Source organism: Balaenoptera borealis (genome assembly GCF_965194805.1).
Source record: "Balaenoptera borealis genome assembly, chromosome: X".
In the NCBI taxonomy this organism is placed as follows: Eukaryota; Metazoa; Chordata; class Mammalia; order Artiodactyla; family Balaenopteridae; genus Balaenoptera; species Balaenoptera borealis.
This window is the reverse complement of record NC_138881.1, coordinates 46,825,031-46,843,662: the sequence shown is the minus strand read 5'-3', so window position 1 is coordinate 46,843,662 and position 18,632 is coordinate 46,825,031. Positions and strand designations below refer to the sequence as shown.

At 40.6% G+C, this 18,632-nt stretch overlaps 1 protein-coding gene across 7 annotated transcripts in view; it reads left to right on the top strand.

Annotated features, from left to right (window-relative positions):
• The window catches only part of FAM120C (family with sequence similarity 120 member C), a 175,759-nt gene that overhangs the window by 51,492 nt on the left and 105,635 nt on the right, over window positions 1-18,632 (top strand). For 3 of the 7 annotated variants that reach the window (XM_082376563.1, XM_082376562.1, XM_082376561.1), the window contains exons 5-9: window positions 164-266; window positions 835-911; window positions 1,340-1,620; window positions 2,977-3,250; window positions 3,879-4,050. In XM_082376563.1, the coding sequence (XP_082232689.1) occupies window positions 164-266; window positions 835-911; window positions 1,340-1,620; window positions 2,977-3,250; window positions 3,879-4,050 (907 nt within the window). Of the gene's footprint in view, window positions 1-163; window positions 267-834; window positions 912-1,212; window positions 1,296-1,339; window positions 1,621-2,976; window positions 3,251-3,878; window positions 4,051-12,924; window positions 13,900-18,632 lie in introns of those variants that run through there. The other 4 variants (XM_082376564.1, XM_082376565.1, XM_082376566.1 and 1 more) reach the window with 4 other exon arrangements.

Here is an 18,632-nt window from a genome sequence, read left to right as displayed (position 1 = left end):
GCTCTCTCCCTACCTAATCTTTTCTGCAGCATGAAAAATTGCTCCCTTGGGTTTCTTTAAACATTGATTTCTGCTACTGTTTTGACTCTCAAATTATAAATTGCATGACAAAGACACTCTCATGTTATTTCTTCTTCTGAACATTTGATGTTCCAACATCCAGTCCAGGACAGAAGATAAAATAGAACGATTCAAGAAAGCAGTTGAGTACTATTCAGTCACAACCAAACTCTCTTCGCTGCCAGTGGGTCCCTCCTCCTTTCTAGGTAAGGCTTCCATTTGACCCCGAGCTGCTCTGTCTATAGAGGAAACTGAGTTAGTCCCTCAGGAACTCCTGGGACAGAGTGGAATCACTTATTTGTATTGCACCCTCCTAGAAGTCATTCCTATTTGATAGACATCCTTTTGATTTCCATGTAATAAGAGAGGTGACATGAAACAGGGCCCTCATTTCTTGAATTTATAGATGGGATCCAATGCGATTTCCTTAGCTTGGGCTTCTTCTGGTGCTAATCTCCGTTGTGGCCTGGTATATGTAAAATTGCCCTGTCTGTGGGGTCAGGCCTGAGTTTGAATTCTACCTCTGCTATGTACTAGCTGTGTGATCTTTGCAAGTCACATCTGTATGAAATGTGGCTCAGGATACCTCCTTAATAGGGTTGTTATCAGAAGAAATAATTTATGTAAGGTTCTTGGCATGGCGCATAGTAGCTGTTCAATAAATTGTTAACTTATTTATTAATAATAATTTCTCAGGTGATTTGAGGTTAGCAGAATATAACAGGGTACAATTATTAAGATTGACTAAAGGATAGCCCTTTCTCTTTGCTTCAGGTTTTCGGAATAATCGACTTGGAAATCCTCCCATTCCACGAAATCAAATGGGCACTATCTCTGCTGGAAAGCCAATGGTAAATATCTTTTAAGAAGCTTGACACCACTTGATAGCGTTAGACTTGGGTTGCTTCCCGATTTTTATAATCTGAGTTAAGGAGTTAGGGTGATTCAGTATTATCAGAATGTCACGTTCTCAACTTGAGGCTGGCGGACTCTGTAAAGAAAACATCCAAATAAGTAACCACTAGGGCACTGTGAAGGTAAATTAGATAATGTTGGAAGAATGGTTCTAGGAGACATAGATTGGTCCATTGTCCTGCCTTTGGAGGATTCTGTCCATACATCACTGTTAGAATTATTTCTTGTTATTCTCAGTAGGTTCTTTGTATCCAAACAATTCCAGCTACTGGCATCATCCACTATGTCACAACTTCTGGGGAAACCATCTTGGAGCCTGGTAAAATGTTAAATAAAGAGCTTTTCTGTCTGTTTTGTCCTTTAGTTTTCTCACCACGTGCCCCAGAAAATGAAATATCCACCACCATTCCCAGTGGGACCCAACTCCTCTCTTCTCTTCTCCCCCCATGCTTTGGGGGAATCCCATGCTTTTTCTGAGGATCCCATGCTGCAGGACAGCCCCTTTGCCAGTTGGGCTGTCTCTTATGATTCCTCTGCATCCCAGTTTCCCAATTACCTGACTTCCAAAGCCTCACCTCCTTTGGGACCAGACTCTTCCCACTCCTCTTCCTCTGATGCTGATGAGCCAAATGGAGCCAGCTCTGAGTAAGTATCTGTACAGGCACCCCAGGGAACAGAATTCTGAAGCATCTGTATTCTTTTGCGGTAACCTAGGTAGGGAATGTGGGAAAGTGTATGTTCCTGGCTTTTCTCTGTGACTCTTTGCTCTTAAGTGAAGTGGGAAAATTCTCTCTGTGCTTGGCTACTTCATGCTCATCTGGGCCCTGTACAGGTGGTAATTTTCAGATACCCAGGCCACTGAGGTAGAAGGCAGCATAGCAGCTGGTTAGGGAAGCCCTGGTAGTGGTGTGCTATGTATCATGTCTGTCGTCTCTCAATTTGTGAAGGAGAGTAGGTTGAATGGAAAAAAAAAATTGAAAGACTTTATAGAGTTGAGGTATTGGAACAGTTGAATATGCAGTTATATTGCTTGGTAACTAAGACAGGGTTCTGAGGATTAAAACAATGAGATTTTATATAAGCTCATTTGTTCTTAGATTAGTCCCCCAAGCAGATTATTCCTGGGAGACAGAGCTGCTTTGAGGGTTTTTTGGGTTTTTGTTTGTTTGTTTGTTTTTATATTTATTTACTTATTCATTTATTTTGGCTGTGCTGGGTCTTAGTCGCAGCATGCGAGCTTCTTAGTTGCAGCATGCGTGCGGGATCTAGTTCCCCAACCAGGGACTGAATCTGGGCCCCCGGTATTGAGAGCATGGAATCTTACTCACTGGACAACCAGGGAAGTTCCTGAGGTTTTAAATTGTAGTTATTTCCTTAGAACATGAGCGGACTCTAAACATGGCCTCTTATAAGGTATAAAGGATTCAGAATGGTTCCCATGACTTTTTTTAAAATTTTTGGCTCTGTTGGGTCTTTGTTGCTGTGCGTGGGCTTTCTCTAGTTGTGGCGAGCGGGGGCTACTCTTTGTTGCAGTGCGCAGGCTTCTCATTGCGGTGGCTTCTCTTGTTGCAGAGCGCAGGCTCTAGGCACGCGGGCTTCAGTAGCTGTGGTGCGTGAGCTCAGTAGTTGTGGCTCGCGGGCTCTAGAGCACAGGCTCAGTAGTTGTGGCACACGGGCTTAGTTGCTCCGCAGCATGTGGGATCTTCCCGGACCAGGGCTTGAACCCGTGTCCCCTGCTTTGGCAGGCGGATTCTTAACCACTGCGCCACCAGGGAAGCCCGGTTCCCATGACTTTTGATTGCTTTGGTTTATATCAGATGAAAGAAGCCAGGAGGATAGTGATGGCCACTGAGAGGAAAGGTATCAGGTCCAGTGATAACCCAGTATCCTGGCTTCCAGAGGGTTTGTTAAGATTCCTTGGAATCAGAACAGACATCTTGAGTTGGAATGTCTTTATCAACCCCCTTTCTCTCTTCTACACTATCTTTTAAAACCTTTTAGTCACATCACAGAAACACTTCAGCAGCAGCCTGGATGGGAGGATCCAAATGGTGACAGAGGGTCTTGGGTACAGCCCATCGATGCTGGAGTTTCAGATGCCAGCCTGGGTGATGGTGAGCCCCACATCCCATCTCTGCTGTCTATGTCTACGAGGAACCATATGGACATCACCATTCCGCCCTTACCTCCAGTAGCTCCAGAAGTCTTGCGGGTTGCTGAACACAGACATCGAAGGGGTCTTATGTACCCATATATCTACCATGTCCTCACTAAGGTGAGAGAACACATCAACACCTACCTCCCTGCTCTTAACACTGTACTTCACACTTCATAGGACTGTAAGTTACCAGAGAAAATTCTGACGATTGTATCTGAAAGGAGATCAAGTGTGCTGGGGCCCCTCATTGTATCAAGGGTCTCTAGTGAAGTGAGACCAGCAAAAGATGGGACTGTGCAGTAAATGAGGCCTAGAAGAGAAGTGTAATTGTGAGATTTTGAAGAAGATAATGCACGATGTTTGTGGACTCTGGTCTAGGGATGGACACACTCTAAGAAGAGGCATTATGCCCTTGTTCTTTACCTCTCCGTCTACTTCTCCAGAGCTATTCCCTTCCTCCAGTCTTACCATACAAATCTATCCCTCAGCAAAATGTCTAAGATGAATTTTCTCCACTTAGTCAGCTGTAGTTAGTCATAGCAGAGACTTTAAAAATGGAATTTAGCTTTTAAGCTGCCTATGGTCAGTTCGGCTTGTTACAACTTCTTTTTAGTGTGAAATTCTGTCTAAATACAAGTAGAAAATTTAATAGCTAGGCTACAGTTCATTACTGGTTCTTCTCAGCTCAATTCCAAACCTTGAGGTAACTAATTTTCTCCTTTCTCCTGTACCATTTTCTCATTAGGGTGAGATTAAGATCCCTGTATGTATTGAGGATGAGTGTAACATGGAGCTGCCTCCAGCTGCTCTCCTGTTCCGGTCAGCTCGTCAATATGTATATGGGGTCCTTTTCAGTCTGGCAGAGACACAGAGGAAAATGGAACGCCTGGCCATACGGCGGCGGTTGCCTGTAGAAGGTACGTGTGGTTCTAGCTTTGACAGTTCTCTCAATGCTTTGACTCAGGGCAAAAATGTCTATGCAAGTACATCATACTTTTGGCTATGGAATAGTCTCTAAGAAAGTGCATAATTCACCAGAACAAATACTGGTATGGGAAATGCATTAACTTAAGCCCAAATTCTTTAAACTTTAGGCATTCAGAGTGACTCTTACTTATAAGAGCCATGCTGGACTTTGGGAATGTAGAAGTGTATCTGACACAGTCTCTCCTCCTCAGTGAGGTTTTTGTTTTGGGATTTGATCCTGTAGGTAATTGGAGCCATTGAGATGTTTTAAGCTGCAGAGTGATATGGTCAAATTAGCATGTTCAAAAGAACCAACTAGATTTCTGCTTCTGGGAAGATGGAATAGATATACTTTTCCCTATTCCTCCTGCTAAATAAAACTAAAAGCTCAGGATATTATACATAAAACAAGCACAAGATACCCTAGAAGGTGAACAGAAGTGACAGATTTGCTAAGGGCCTTGGGATCCAAGGAATGCTGCAGTAGTGAGTTCCCTGGGTTTTCTTTGTGCCTTGTATATCCCAGACTGTGTGCAGGACAAGCTGGCAGCCCAGAAACACCAACAGGTGCAGACCAAGAAGAGCCTGCTCTCTCTAGCCAAAGTACGCAGAAGGAACAACCTAGTAATACAGAAATCTTTTAGATAATAACTACTCTATTCCAGCCAAACACTAGAGAAAAACTGTAGCCCACTCATACCCCTACCAGCAAAGGCCAAATGAAGAACCTAGACTTCTACCATTGCCAGACTGTAAGAAGGTATGCCACCTGCTCCTGCTGTGGAAGTGTCAGACAAGGGCACATGGGGAGTTAGGACTTCTACTCCCACTTGGCAGTAACGAGACAGCATCCTCCTTCACCCACCAGAGTGGTGTCAGAAAAGACCTGCTAAAACACAAAATTTAAATGAGATCCAGAGTCTCATAAAATAATACCTGACATATTAATGTTTGAATTGAAAATCCCTCATCATACCAAGAACCAGAAAGATATCAAACTGAGATCTCAAACTGACTGAGGAAAGAAAATCAATAGATTTGTGTTATCCATAGAAAATCAAATCACTGTAACACAAATGACTGAATTACCTGATAAGGATCTCAAAGCAGCCATGAGAGAGAAATACTTTGACAAACAATTCTAAACATTCCTTTTTTGGGCCGTGCTGTGTGGCTTGTTCTGTGAAAGCGCCAAGTCCTAACCACTGGACCACCAGGGAATTCGCTGATCATTCTTGATACAAATTAAAAATAGAAAGTCTTAGCAAAGAGATATAATATACAAAAGAACAAATGGAAATTAAGAACTAAAAGATACAATAACTGAAATAAAATACACAAAAGATGGGTTAAACTGCAGATTGGAGACAACAGAGAAAATAATCAGTGAACTTGGAGAAAGAACAATAGAAATTAACTAATCTGAATAACAAAGAGAAAATAGACTGAAAAATGAACAGGGATCAGTGGAACTATAACAAAAGATCTAATATTTGTGCCAATCAGAGTCTCAGAAGGAGAGGCGAAAGAGGGTAAGGCTGCAAAAGTACTCAAAGAAATAATACATAATATTTATATTTAATAACTTAAATAAATATTCCCAAATTTGGCAGAAACATAAGCCCACAGATTCAAGAAGCTGAGTGAATTGTAAATAGTATAAAATCATGACAAGATACATTACAGTCAAACCTTTGAAATCTAAGGACAGAAGAAATATTTTTTTACTGAAGTATACTTGATTTATAATGTGTGTTAGTTTCAGGTGTACAGCAATATGGTTCAGTTATACATATACATATATATATATTCTTTTATATTATAGGTTATTACAAGATATTGAATATAGTTCCCTGTGCTATACAGTAGGTCCTTGTTAGTTATCTATTTTATATATAGTACTGTGTATCTGTTAATCCAAAACTCCTAATTTATCCCCCCCCTTTCCCCTTTGGTAACCATAAACTTGTTTTCTATGTCTGTGAGTCTGTTTCTGTTTTGTAAATAAGTTCATTTGCATCATTTTTTAGATTCCACATATAAGTGATATCATATGATATTTGTCTTTCTCTGTCTGACTTATTTTACTAAGCATAATATTCTCTAGGTCCATCCATGTTGCTGCAAATTGCAGAATTTCATTCTTTTTTATGGCTGAGTAGTATTCCTCTGTGTGTGTGTGTGTGTGTGTGTGTGTGTGTGTATGTATCTCACATCTACTTTATCCATTCATCTGTCAGTAGATACTTAGGTTGCTTCCGTATCTTGGCTATTGTAAATAGTGCTGCTATGACCATTGGGGTGCATGTATCTTTTTAAATTGGAGTTTTCGTCTTTTCCAGATATAAGCTGAGGAGTGGGATTGCTGGATCATATGGCAACTCTATTTTTAGGTTTTGTTTGTTTGTTTGTTTTTTTAATGGTGTGTTAGTTTCTGCTTTATAACAAAGTGAATGTTATACATATACATATGTTCCCGTATCTCTTCCCTCTTGTGTCTCCCTCCCTCCCACCCTCCCTATCCCACCCCTTTAGGTGGTCACAAAGCACCAAGTTGATCTCCCTGTGCTATGCGGCTGCTTCCCACTAGCTATCTATTTTATGTTTGGTAGTGTATATATGTCCATGCCACTCTCTCACTTTGTCACAGCTTACCTTTCCCCCTCCCCATAACCTCAAGTCCATTCTCTAGTAGGTCTGTGTCTTTATTCTCATCTTACCCCTAGGTTCTTCATGACTTTTTTTTTTCCCATAGATTCCATATATATCTGTTAGCATACAGTATTTGTTTTTCTCTTTCAGACTTACTTCACTGTGTATGACAGACTCTAAGTCCATCCACCTCACTACAAATATCTCAATTTCGTTTCCCTTTATGGCTAAGTAATATTCCATTGTATATATGTGACACATCTTCTTTATCCATTCATCTCATGATGGACACTTAGGTTGCTTCCATGTCCTGGCTATTGTAAATAGAGCTACACTGAACATTGTGGTACATGACTTTTTGAATTATGGTTTTCTCAGGGTATATGCCCAGTAGTGGGATTGCTGGGTCGTATGTTAGCTCTATTTTTAGTTTTTTAAGGAACCTCCATACTGTTCTCCATAGTGGCTGTATCAATTTACATTCCCACCAAGAGTGCAAGAGTGTTCCCTTTTCTCCATACCCTCTCCAGCATTTATTGTTTCTAGATTTTTTGATGATGGCCATTCTGACTGGTGTGAGATGATATCTCATTGTAGTTTTGATTTGCATTTCTCTAATGATTAATGATGTTGAGCATTCTTTCATGTGTTTGTTGGCAATCTGTATATCTTCGTTGGAGAAATGTCTATTTAGGTCTTCTGCCCATTTTTGGATTGGGTTGTTTGTTTTTTTGATATTGAGCTGCATGAGCTGCTTGTAAATTTTGGAGATTAATCCTTTGTCCGTGCTTCATTTGCAAATATTTTCTCCCATTCTGAGGGTTGTCTTTTGGTCTTGTTTATGGTTTCCTTTGGTGTGCAAAAGCTTTCAAGTTTCATTAGGTCTCATTTGTTTATTTCTGTTTTTATTTCCATTTGTCTAGGAGCTGGGTCAAAAAGGATCTTGCTGTGATTTATGTCATAGTGTTCTGCCTATGTTTTCCTCTAAGAGTTTGATAGCGTCTGGCCTTACATTTAGGTCTTTAATCCATTTTGAGTTTATTTTTGTGTATGGTGTTAGGGAGTGTTCTAATTTCATTCTTTTACATGTAGCTGTCCAGTTTTCCCAGCACCACTTATTGAAGAGGCTGTCTTTTCTCCACTGTATATTCTTGCCTCCTTTATCAAAGATAAGGTGACCATATGTGCGTGGGTTTATCTCTGGGCTTTCTATCCTGTTCCATTGATCTATGTTTCTGTTTTTGTGCCAGTACCATACTGTCTTGATTACTGTAGCTTTGTAGTATAGTCTGAAGTCAGGGAGCCTGATTCCTCCAGCTCCATTTTTTGTTCTCAAGATTGCTTTGACTATTCGGGGTCTTTTGTGTTTCCATACAAATTGTGAAATTTTTTGTTCTAGTTCTGTCAAAAATGCCAGTGGTAGTTTGATAGGGATTGCAATGAATCTGTAGATTGCTTTGGGTAGTAGAGTCATTTTCACAATGTTGATTCTTCCAATCCAAGAACATGGTATATCTCTCCATATATTTATATCATCTTTAATTTCTCTCATCAGTGTCTTATAATTTTCTGCATACAGGTCTTTTGTCTCCTTAGGTAGGTTTATTCCTAGATATTTTATTCTTTTTGTTGCAATGGTAAATGAGAGTGTTTTCTTAATTTCACTTTCAGATTTTTCATCATTAGTGTATAGGAATGCAAGAGATTTCTGTGCATTAATTTTATATCCTGCTACTTTACCAAATTCATTGATTAGCTCTAGTAGTTTTCTGGTAGCATCTTTAGGAATATCTATGTAGAGTATCATGTCATCTGCAAACTGTGACAGCTTTACTTCTTCTTTTCCGATTTGGATTCCTTTTATTTCTTTTTCTTCTCTGATTGCTGTGGCTAACACTTCCAAAACTATGTTGAATAATAGTGGTAAGAGTGGGCAACCTTGTCTTGTTCCTGATCTTAGTGGAAATGGTTTCAGTTTTTCACCATTGAGGACGATGTTGGCTGTGGGTTTGTCATACATGGCCTTTATTATGTTGAGGAAGGTTCCCTCTATGCCTACTTTCTGCAGGGTTTTTATCATAAATGGGTGTTGAATTTTGTCAAAAGCTTTCTCTGCATCGATTGAGATGATCATATGGTTTTTCTCCTTCAATTTGTTAATATGGTGTATCACGTTGATATTTTTAGTTTTTTAAAGAACCTCAGTACTGTTCTCCATGGTGGCTGCACCCATTTACATTCCCATCAACAGTGTAGGAGGGTTCTCTTTTCTCCACACCCTCTGCAGCATTTATTATTTGTAGACTTTTTGATGATGGCCCTTCTGACTGATGTGAGGTGATACCTCATTGCAGTTTTGATTTGCATTTCTCTAATAATTAGGGATGCTGAGCATGTTTTCATGTGCCTTTTGGCCATCTGTATGTCTTCCTGGAGAAATGTATATGTAGATCTTCTGCCCATTTTTTGATTGGGTTGTTTGTTTTTTTAATATTGAGTTGTATGACCTGTTTGTATATTTTGGAAATTAAGCCCTTGTCAGTCTAAAGACAGAAAAATTATTGAAAGCAGCCAGAGAGAAATGATGCTTTACATATAGGGGGAAATAATACATATAAAGGCTGATCTTTCATCACTAGCCATGGAGTCCCTTCTGCCACAACATTTTCAAGGGCAAGAAAAAAAAAATTGTCAAGGGCCAAGATGGTGGAGTAGGAAGACCCTGAGCTCACCTCCTCCCATGGACACAACAAAATTGAAACTATTATGGAGGAACTATCCATGATAATGACCTGAAGACTAGCAGAAAGGATATTCTACAGCTGAAGGTATAAATAGGGAACCACAATGAGACAGGTAGGAGGGGTGGAGTTGCAGTATATTCAAGACCCATTCTTGGGTGGATGAGCAACAAATGGAAGGATAATTACAATTGTAGAGGGTCTCCCCAAAGAGCAACAGGTCTGAGCCCCACATTGGGCTTCCCAACCTTGGGTACTGACTAGAAAGATAAGACTCCAGAACATTTGGCTTTGAAGGCCAGTGCAACTTACTTTTGGGAGAGCCAGAGGGCTGTGAAAAATAGAGGCTCCACTTTTAAAGGTTATGCACAAAATCTCACACACTCCAAGACCCAGGAAAGAAACAGTAATTTGAAAAGAACCTGGGTCAAACCAAGAGCTGATTTGCAGAGCCTCTCAGAGAGGCAGGAGGCAATTGAAAGTCATCATGGGGACATCAAGCTGGCAGTGGCCATTTCTTGGAGCTCATCCTATCACGGGTATATTGGTGCTGGTAAGCGCCATGTTGGAACCTTCTCTTTAGTTTATTACTGCCTTGAACTGGCCCCACCCACCAGCCAATCAGCACCAGTCCTGGGACATTCCAGGCCAGACAGCTAGCTGGGCAGGTATATGGACCCACCCACCAGTAGGCTGGCTGCTGTACTGAGCTCCCAGCCACACCAGGACCCAGAACCATCCACCTGCAGGCCAACATCAACTCCAACACACTGGGACCTGGCTCCACCCACAAGTGGGCCGGCACTAGCCCCAGGACTTGGCCTCATCTGCTACTGGGTGAACACCAGGCCCTGGACACTCTGGGTCCCAGCCCCACCCATTAGCCTTCCAACACTAGTTCCAGGACTAGAGACAAAGAAAGACATTACATAATGATCAAAGGGTCAATCCAAGAAGATATAAAAATTATTAATATGTATGCAGCCAACATAGGAGCAACTAAATACATAAGGCAAATGCTAACAGCCATAAAGGGAGAAGTTGACAGTACCACAGTAATATTAGGGGACTTTAACACCCCACTTACATCAATGGACAGATCATCCAGACAGAAAATCAATGAAACACTGGCCTTAAATGACACATTAGTCAAATGGACTTAGTAGATATATAAAAGTTCCATCCAAAAGTAGCAGAATACACATTCTTTTCAAGTGCACATGGAAAATTCTCCAGGATAGATCACATGCTGGGCCACAAAAAAAGTCATAGTAAATTTAAGAAGATTGAAGTCATATCAAGCATTGTTTCCAACTACAACAATATGAAACTAGAAATCAACTACAAGGAAAAAAAACCTGCAAAAAACCCCAAACACATGGAGGCTAAACAATATGCTACTAAACAACCAATGAGTCACTGAGGAAATCAAATAATACTAGGGGACAAATGCAAATAGAGGGCTTCCCTGGTGGTGCAGTGGTTGAGAATCTGCCTGCCAATGCAGGGGACATGGGTTCGAACCCTGGTCTGGGAAGATCCCACGTGCCATGGAGGAACTGGGCCCATGAGCCACAATTACTGAGCCTGCACGTCTGGAGCCTGTGCTCCGCAACAAGGGAGGCTGCGATAGTGAGAGGCCCGTGCACTGTGATGAAGAGTGGCCCCCGCTTGCCACAAGTAGAGAAAACCCTCACACAGAAACGAAGACCCAACACAGCCATAAATAAATAAATAAAACAAATTATTTTTAAAAATGCAAATAGAAACACAATGATCCAGAATCTATGGTGGGATGCAGCAAAAGCAGTTTTAAGAGGGGAATTTATAGTGATGCAAGCTAACCTCAAGAAACAAGAAAAATCTCAATTAACGTAAACTTACGGCTAAAGAAAGTAGAAAAAGAAGAGAAAAAATCCCAAAGGTAAAAGAAGGAAAGAAATAATATAGATCGGAGAGAGAAGATGGCGGAAGTGTAAGACGTAGAGATCACCTTCCTCCCCACACATACGTCAGAAATACATCTACACGTGGAACTGCTCCTATAGAACATCCACTGAACGCTGGCAGAAGATGTCAGACCTCCCGAAAGGCAAGAAACTCCCCACGTACCTGGGTAGGGCAAAAGAAAAAAGAAAAAACAGACACAAAAGAATAGGGATGGGACCTGCACCAGCAGGAGGGAGCTGTGAAGGAGGAAAGGTTTCCACACACTAGGAAACCCCTTCGCGGGCGGAGACTGCGAGTGGCAGAGGGGGGAAGCTTCGGAGCCACGGAAGAGAGCGCAGCCACAGGGGTGTGGAGGGCAAAGCGGAGAGATTCCCGCACAGAGGACTGGTGCTGACCAGCACTCACCAGCCTGAGAGGCTTGTCTGCTCACCCGCCGGGGCAGATGGGGGCTGGGAGCTGAGGCTCGGGCTTCGGTCGGATCGCAGGGAGAGGACTGGGGTTGGCAGCGTGAACACAGCCTGAAGGGGTTAGTGCACCACGGCTAGCCGGGAGGGAGTCTGGAAAAAGGTCTGGAGCTGCCGAACAGGCGAGAGACTTTTTCCTGCCTCTTTGTTTCCTGGTGCGTGAGGAGAGGGGATTCAGAGCGCCGCCTAAACGAGCTCCAGAGACGGGTGCGAGCCATGGCTATCAGCGTGGAACCCAGAGACGGGCATGAGACGCTAAGGCTGCTGCTGCCGCCACCAAGAAGCCTGTGTGCAAGCACAGGTCACTATCCACACCACCCCTCCCGGGAGCCTGTGCAGCCTGCCACTGCCAGGGTCCCGTGATCCAGGGACAACTTCCCCGGGAGAACACACGGTGTGCCTCAGGCTGCTGCAACGTCACGCCAGCCTCTGCCGCTGGAGGCTCGCCCCGCATCCGTACCCCTCCCTCCCCCCAGCCGGAGTGAGCTAGAGCCCCCAAAGCAGCTGCTCCTTTAACCCCGTCCTATGTGAGCGAAGAACAGATGCCCTCAGTCGACCTACACGCAGAGGCGGGTCCAAATCCAAAGCTGAACCCCGGGAGCTGTGCGAACAAAGAAGAGGAAGGGAAATTTCTCCCAGCAGCCTCAGAAGCAGTGGATTAAAGGTCCACAAACAACTTGATGTACCTGCATCTGTTGAATATCTGAATAGACAACGAATCATCCCAAATTGAGGAGGTGGACTCTGGGAGCAAGATATATTATTTTTTCCCCTTTTCCTCTTTTTCTGAGTGTGTATCTGTATGCTTCTGTGTGAGATTTTGTCTGTATAGCTTTGCTTTCACCATTTGACCCAGGGTTCTGTCCGTCCGTTTATTTTTTTGTTTTTACTTAAAAAATTTTTTTTCTTAATAATTATTTTTTATTTTAATAACTTTATTTTATCTTACTTTATTTTATTTGATTTTATCCTCTTTCTTTCTTTCTATATTTTCTCCCTTTTATTCTGAGCCGTGTAGATGAAAGGCTCTTGGTGCTCCAGCCAGGCATCAGGGCTGTGCCTCTGAGGTGGGAGAACCAACTTCAGGACACTGGTCCACAAGAGACCTCCCAGCTCCACGTAATACCAAACAGCAAAAATCTCCCAGAGATCTCCATCTCAACACCAAGACCCAGCTTCACTCACGACCAGCAAGCTACAGTGCTGGACACCCTATGCCAAACAACTAGCAGGACAGGAACACAGCCCCATCCATTAGCAGAGAGGCTGCCTAAAATCATAATAAGGCCACAGACACCCCAAAACACACCACCAGACATGGACCTGCCCACCAGAAAGACAAGATCCAGCCTCATCCACCAGAGCACAGGCACTACTCCCCTCCACCAGAAAGCCTACACAACCCACTGAACCAACCTCAGCCACTGGGGACAGATACCAAAAACAACAGGAACTACGAACCTGCAGCCTGAGAAAACGAGACCCCAAACACAGTAAGATAAGCAAAATGAGAAGACAGAAAAACACACAGCAGATGATGGAGCAAGGTAAAAACACATCAGACCTAACAAATGAAGAGGAAATAGGCAGTCTACCTGACAAATAATTCAAAATAATGATAGTAAAGATGATCCAAAATCTTGGAAATAGAATAGACAAAATGCAAGAAACATTTAACAAGGACCTAGAAGAATTAAAGAGGAACCAAGCAACGATGAAAAACACAATAAATGAAATTAAAAATAATCTAGACGGGATCAATAGCAGAATAACAGAGGCAGAAGAATGGATAAGTGACCTGGAAGATAAAATAGTGGAAATAACTACTGCAGAGCAGAATAAAGAAAAAAGAATGAAAAGAACTGAGGACAGTCTCAGAGACCTCTGGGACAACATTAAAGGCACCAACATTCAAATTATAGGGGTCCCAGAAAAAGAAGAGAAAAAGAAAGGGACTGAGAAAATATTTGAAAAGATTATAGTTGAAAACTTCCCTAATATGGGAAAGGAAATAGTTAATCAAGTCCTGGAAGCACAGAGAGTCCCATACAGGATAAATCCAAGGAGAAACACGCTAAGACACATGTTAATCAAACTATCAAAAATTAAATATAAAGAAAACATAATAAAAGCAGCAAGGGAAAAACAAGAAATAACACACAAGGGAATCCCCATAAGGTTAACAGCTGATCTTTCAGCAGAAACTCTGCAAGCCAGAAAGGAGTGGCAGGATATACTTAAAGAGAAGAAGGAGCAAAACCTACAACCAAGATTACTCTACCCAGCAAGGATCTCATTCAGATTTGATGGAGAAATTAAAACCTTTACAGACAAGCAAAAGCTAAGAGAGTTCAGCACCACCAAACCAGCTTTACAACAAATGCTAAAGGAACTTCTCTAGGCAAGAAACACAAGAGAAGGAAAACACCTACAATAACAAACCCAAAACAATTAAGAAAATGGTCATAGGAACATACATATTGATAATTACCTTAAATGTAAATGGATTAAATGCTCCCACCAAAACACACAGTCTGGTTGAATGGATACAAAAACAAGACCCATATATGTGCTGTCTACAAGAGACCCACTTCAGACCTAGAGACACATACAGACTGAAAGTGAGGGGATGGAAAAAGATATTCCATGCAAATGGAAATCAAAAGAAAGATGAAGTACCAACACTCATATCAGACAAAATAGGCTTTAAAATAAAGACTATTACAAGAGACAAAGAAGGACACTATATAATGATCAAGGGATCGATCCAAGAAGAAGATGTAACAATTGTAAACATTTATGCACCCAACATAGGAGCACCTCAATACATAAGGCAAATACTAACAGCCATAAAAGGCAAAATCGACAGTAACACAATCATAGTAGGGGACTTTAACACCCTACTTTCACCAATGGACAGATCATCCAAAATGAAAATAAATAAGGAAACACATGCTTTATTTTTTTTTCATTTTAAAAGACTTTTTATTTTGAAATAATTACAGATTCACAGGAAATTACAAAGACAGTACAGAGAAGGGTACATGTACCCTTCATGCAGTTTCCCCCAGTGTACCTCTAGTATAATTCCAAAGCCAGGAAATTGGCATTAGTACAGTTCTGTGCCGTTTTATCACATGTATAGATTCATGGAACCACCACTGCAATCAAGGTACAGAACTCTTCCAGCACCACAAAGATCATCTTTGTACTACTCCTTCCTAGTTACAGCCCACCTTCACCATCCCTAACCCCTGGCAACTGCTAATTTGTTCTCCATCTCTGTAATTTTGTTATTTTGAGAATTTTATATAAATGGAATTATGTAGTGTGTTACCTTTGAAATTACCTTTTCCCCCTCAACATAATGCTCTTGAAATCCATCCATACTGTATCAGTAGTTTGTTCCTCTGTATTTCTGAGTGGTATTTGGTGGTATCAATATACTAGAGTTTGTTTAGCCATTTACCTATTGAAAGACATTTTGGTTGTTTCCAATTTTTGGCTCCTACAAATAAAGCTGTTATAAATTTCTGTGTACAGGTTTTTGTGTGGATATACATTTTAATTTCTCTCGGATAGATGCTCCAGAATGTGATTGCTGGCTCATATGGTAGGTATATGTTTAGTTTTTTCAGGAACTGCCAAGCTGTTTTCCAGATTGGCTGTACCAGTTCAAGTGATGTGTAGAGATCTTACCTCCTTTTGCATTCCTTTACCCTCCCCTGTTTATAATTGTCTTAAATATTTCCTCTATGTATATTGAGAACCACTTTGGAACATGTTATAATATTTGCTTCAACCTGTAAACATAATTTAGAAAACTCAAGAGAAGGAAAATCTATTATTTTCATCCATATCCTTACTCTTTCTGTTCTTTCTTCCTTCCTTATGTGATTTCTTCTTTTATCATCTCCATTTTGTTTCACGAATTCCCATAGCCATTCTTTCAGGGTAGGTTTGCTAACAACATATTTTCTTGGTTTTCCTTCATTTGGGAATGTCTTTTTTTTTTAATTGGAGTATAATTAATTTACAATGTTTTGTTAGTTTCAGGTGTACAGCAAAGTGATTCAGTTATACACATATATATTTCAGATTCTTTTCCATTATAGATCATTACAAGATGTTGAATATAGTCCCTGTGCTACACAATAGGTCCTGATGGTTTATCTATTTTATATATAGTATGCGTATCTGTTAATCCCAAACTCCTAATTTATCCCTCCCCACCCTTTTCCCCTTTGGTAACCGTAAGTTTGTTTTCAATGTCTGTGAGTCTATTTGTTTTGTAAATAATTCAACTTCTAAAAACTAAAAACAAAGAAAACCTCTTGAAAGCAGCCAGAGAAAAATGACACCTCACCTACAGGGGAGAAACAAGTAGGGTGACAACAGATTGCTCATCAGAAACCATGGAAGTCAGAGGAAGGGGCATAGTATTTTTCAAGTGTTAAATGAAAAAAAATTGTCAACCAGAATTCCATATCAAGGGGAAAGCAAAACATTTCCAGATGCACACTGGTCAGAATGGTCATCATCAAAAAGTCTACAAATAATAAATGCTGGAGAGGATGTGAAGAAAAGGGAACCCTCCTGCACTGTTGGTGGAAATGTAAATTGGTGCAGCCACTATAGAGAACAGTATGGAGGTTCCTTAAAAAACTAAAAGTAGAATACCATAGGATCCAGCAATTCCACTCCTGGGCATATATCTGGAAAAGATGAAAACTCTAATTCAGAAAGATACATGCACCCCAGTGTTCACAGCAGCACCACCTACAATAGCCAAGACATGGAAACAACCTAAATGCCCGTTGACAGCTGAATGGATAAAGAAGATGTGGCATATATATTTATTCAATGGACTATTGCTCAGCCATAAAAAAGAATGAAGTAATGCCATTTGTAGCAACATGGACGGACCTAAAGATTATCATACTACCTGCACTAAGTCAGACAGAGAAAGACAAATATCATGTTATATCACTTACATGTGGAATCTAAAAAAATGATACAAATAAACTTATTTAAAAAACAAATAGGAAACACAAGCTTTAAATGATACATTACACAAGATGGACTTAATTGATATTTATAGGACATTCCATCCAAAAACAACAGAATACACATTTTTCTCAAGTGCTCATGGAACATTCTCCAGGATAGATCATACCTTGGGTCACAAATCAAGCCTTGGTAAATTTAAGAAAATTGAAATCGTATCAAGTATCTTTTCCGACCACAACGCTATGAGACTAGATATCAATTACAGGAAAAGATCTGTAAAAAATACAAACACATGGAGGCTACACAATACACTACTTAGTAACGAAGTGATCACTGAAGAAATCAAAGGGGAAATCAAAAAATACATAGAAACAAATGACAATGGAGACACGACGACCCAAAGCCTACGGGATGCAGCAAAAGCAGTTCTAAGAGGGAAGTTTATAGCAATACAAGCCCACCTCAAGAAACAGGAAACATCTCGAATAAACAACCTAACCTTGCACCTAAAGCAATTAGAGAAAGAAGAACAAAAAAACCCCAAAGCTAGCATAAGGAAAGAAATTATAAAGATCAGATTAGAAATAAATGAAGGAAACAATAGCAAAGATCACTGAAACTAAAAGCTGGTTCTTTGAGAAGATAAACAAAATTGATAAACCATTAGCCAGACTCATCAAGAAAAAAAGGGAGAAACTCAAATCAATAGAATTAGAAATGAAAAAGAAGAAGTAACTAATGACACTGCAGACATACAAAAGATCATGAGAGATTACTACAAGCAACTCTATGCCAATAAAATGGACAACCTGGAAGAAATGGACAGATTCTTAGAAATGCACAACTGCTGAGACTGAACCAGGAAGAAATAGAAAATATGACCAGACCAATCACAAGCACTGAAATTTAAACTGTGATTAAAAATCTTCCAACAAAAGCCCAGGACCAAATGGCTTCACAAGCGAATTCTATCAAACATTTAGAGAAGAGCTAACACCCATCCTTCTCAAACTCTTCCAAGATATTGCAGAGGGAGGAACACTCCCCAACTCATTCTACGAGGCCACCATCACCCTGATACCAAACCCAGACAAAGATGTCACAAAGAAAGAAAACTACAGGCCAATATCACTGATGAACATAGATGCAAAAGTCCTCAACAAAATACTAGCAAACAGAATCCAACAGCACATTAAAAGGATCATACACCATGATCAAGTGGGGTTTATTCCAGGAATGCAAGGATTCTTCAATATACTCAAATCAATCAACGTGATACATCATATTAACAAATTGAAGGAGAAAAACCATATGATCATCTCAATAGATGCAGAGAAAGCTTTCGACAAAATTCAACACCCATTTATGATAAAAGCCCTGCAGAAAGTAGGCATAGAGGGACCTTTCCTCAACACAATAAAGGCCATATATGACAAACCCACAGCCAACATCGTCCTCAATGGTGAAAAACTGAAACCATGTCCCCTAAGATCAGGAACAAGACAAGGTTGCCCACTCTCACCACTATTATTCAACATAGTTTTGAAAGTGTTAGCCACAGCAATCAGAGAAGAAAAAGAAATAAAAGGAATCCAAATTGGAAAAGAAGAAGTAAAGCTGTCACTGTTTTCAGATGACATGATACTCTACATAGAGATTCGTAAAGATGCTACCAGAAAACTCCTAGAGCTAATCAATGAATTTGGTAAAGTATCA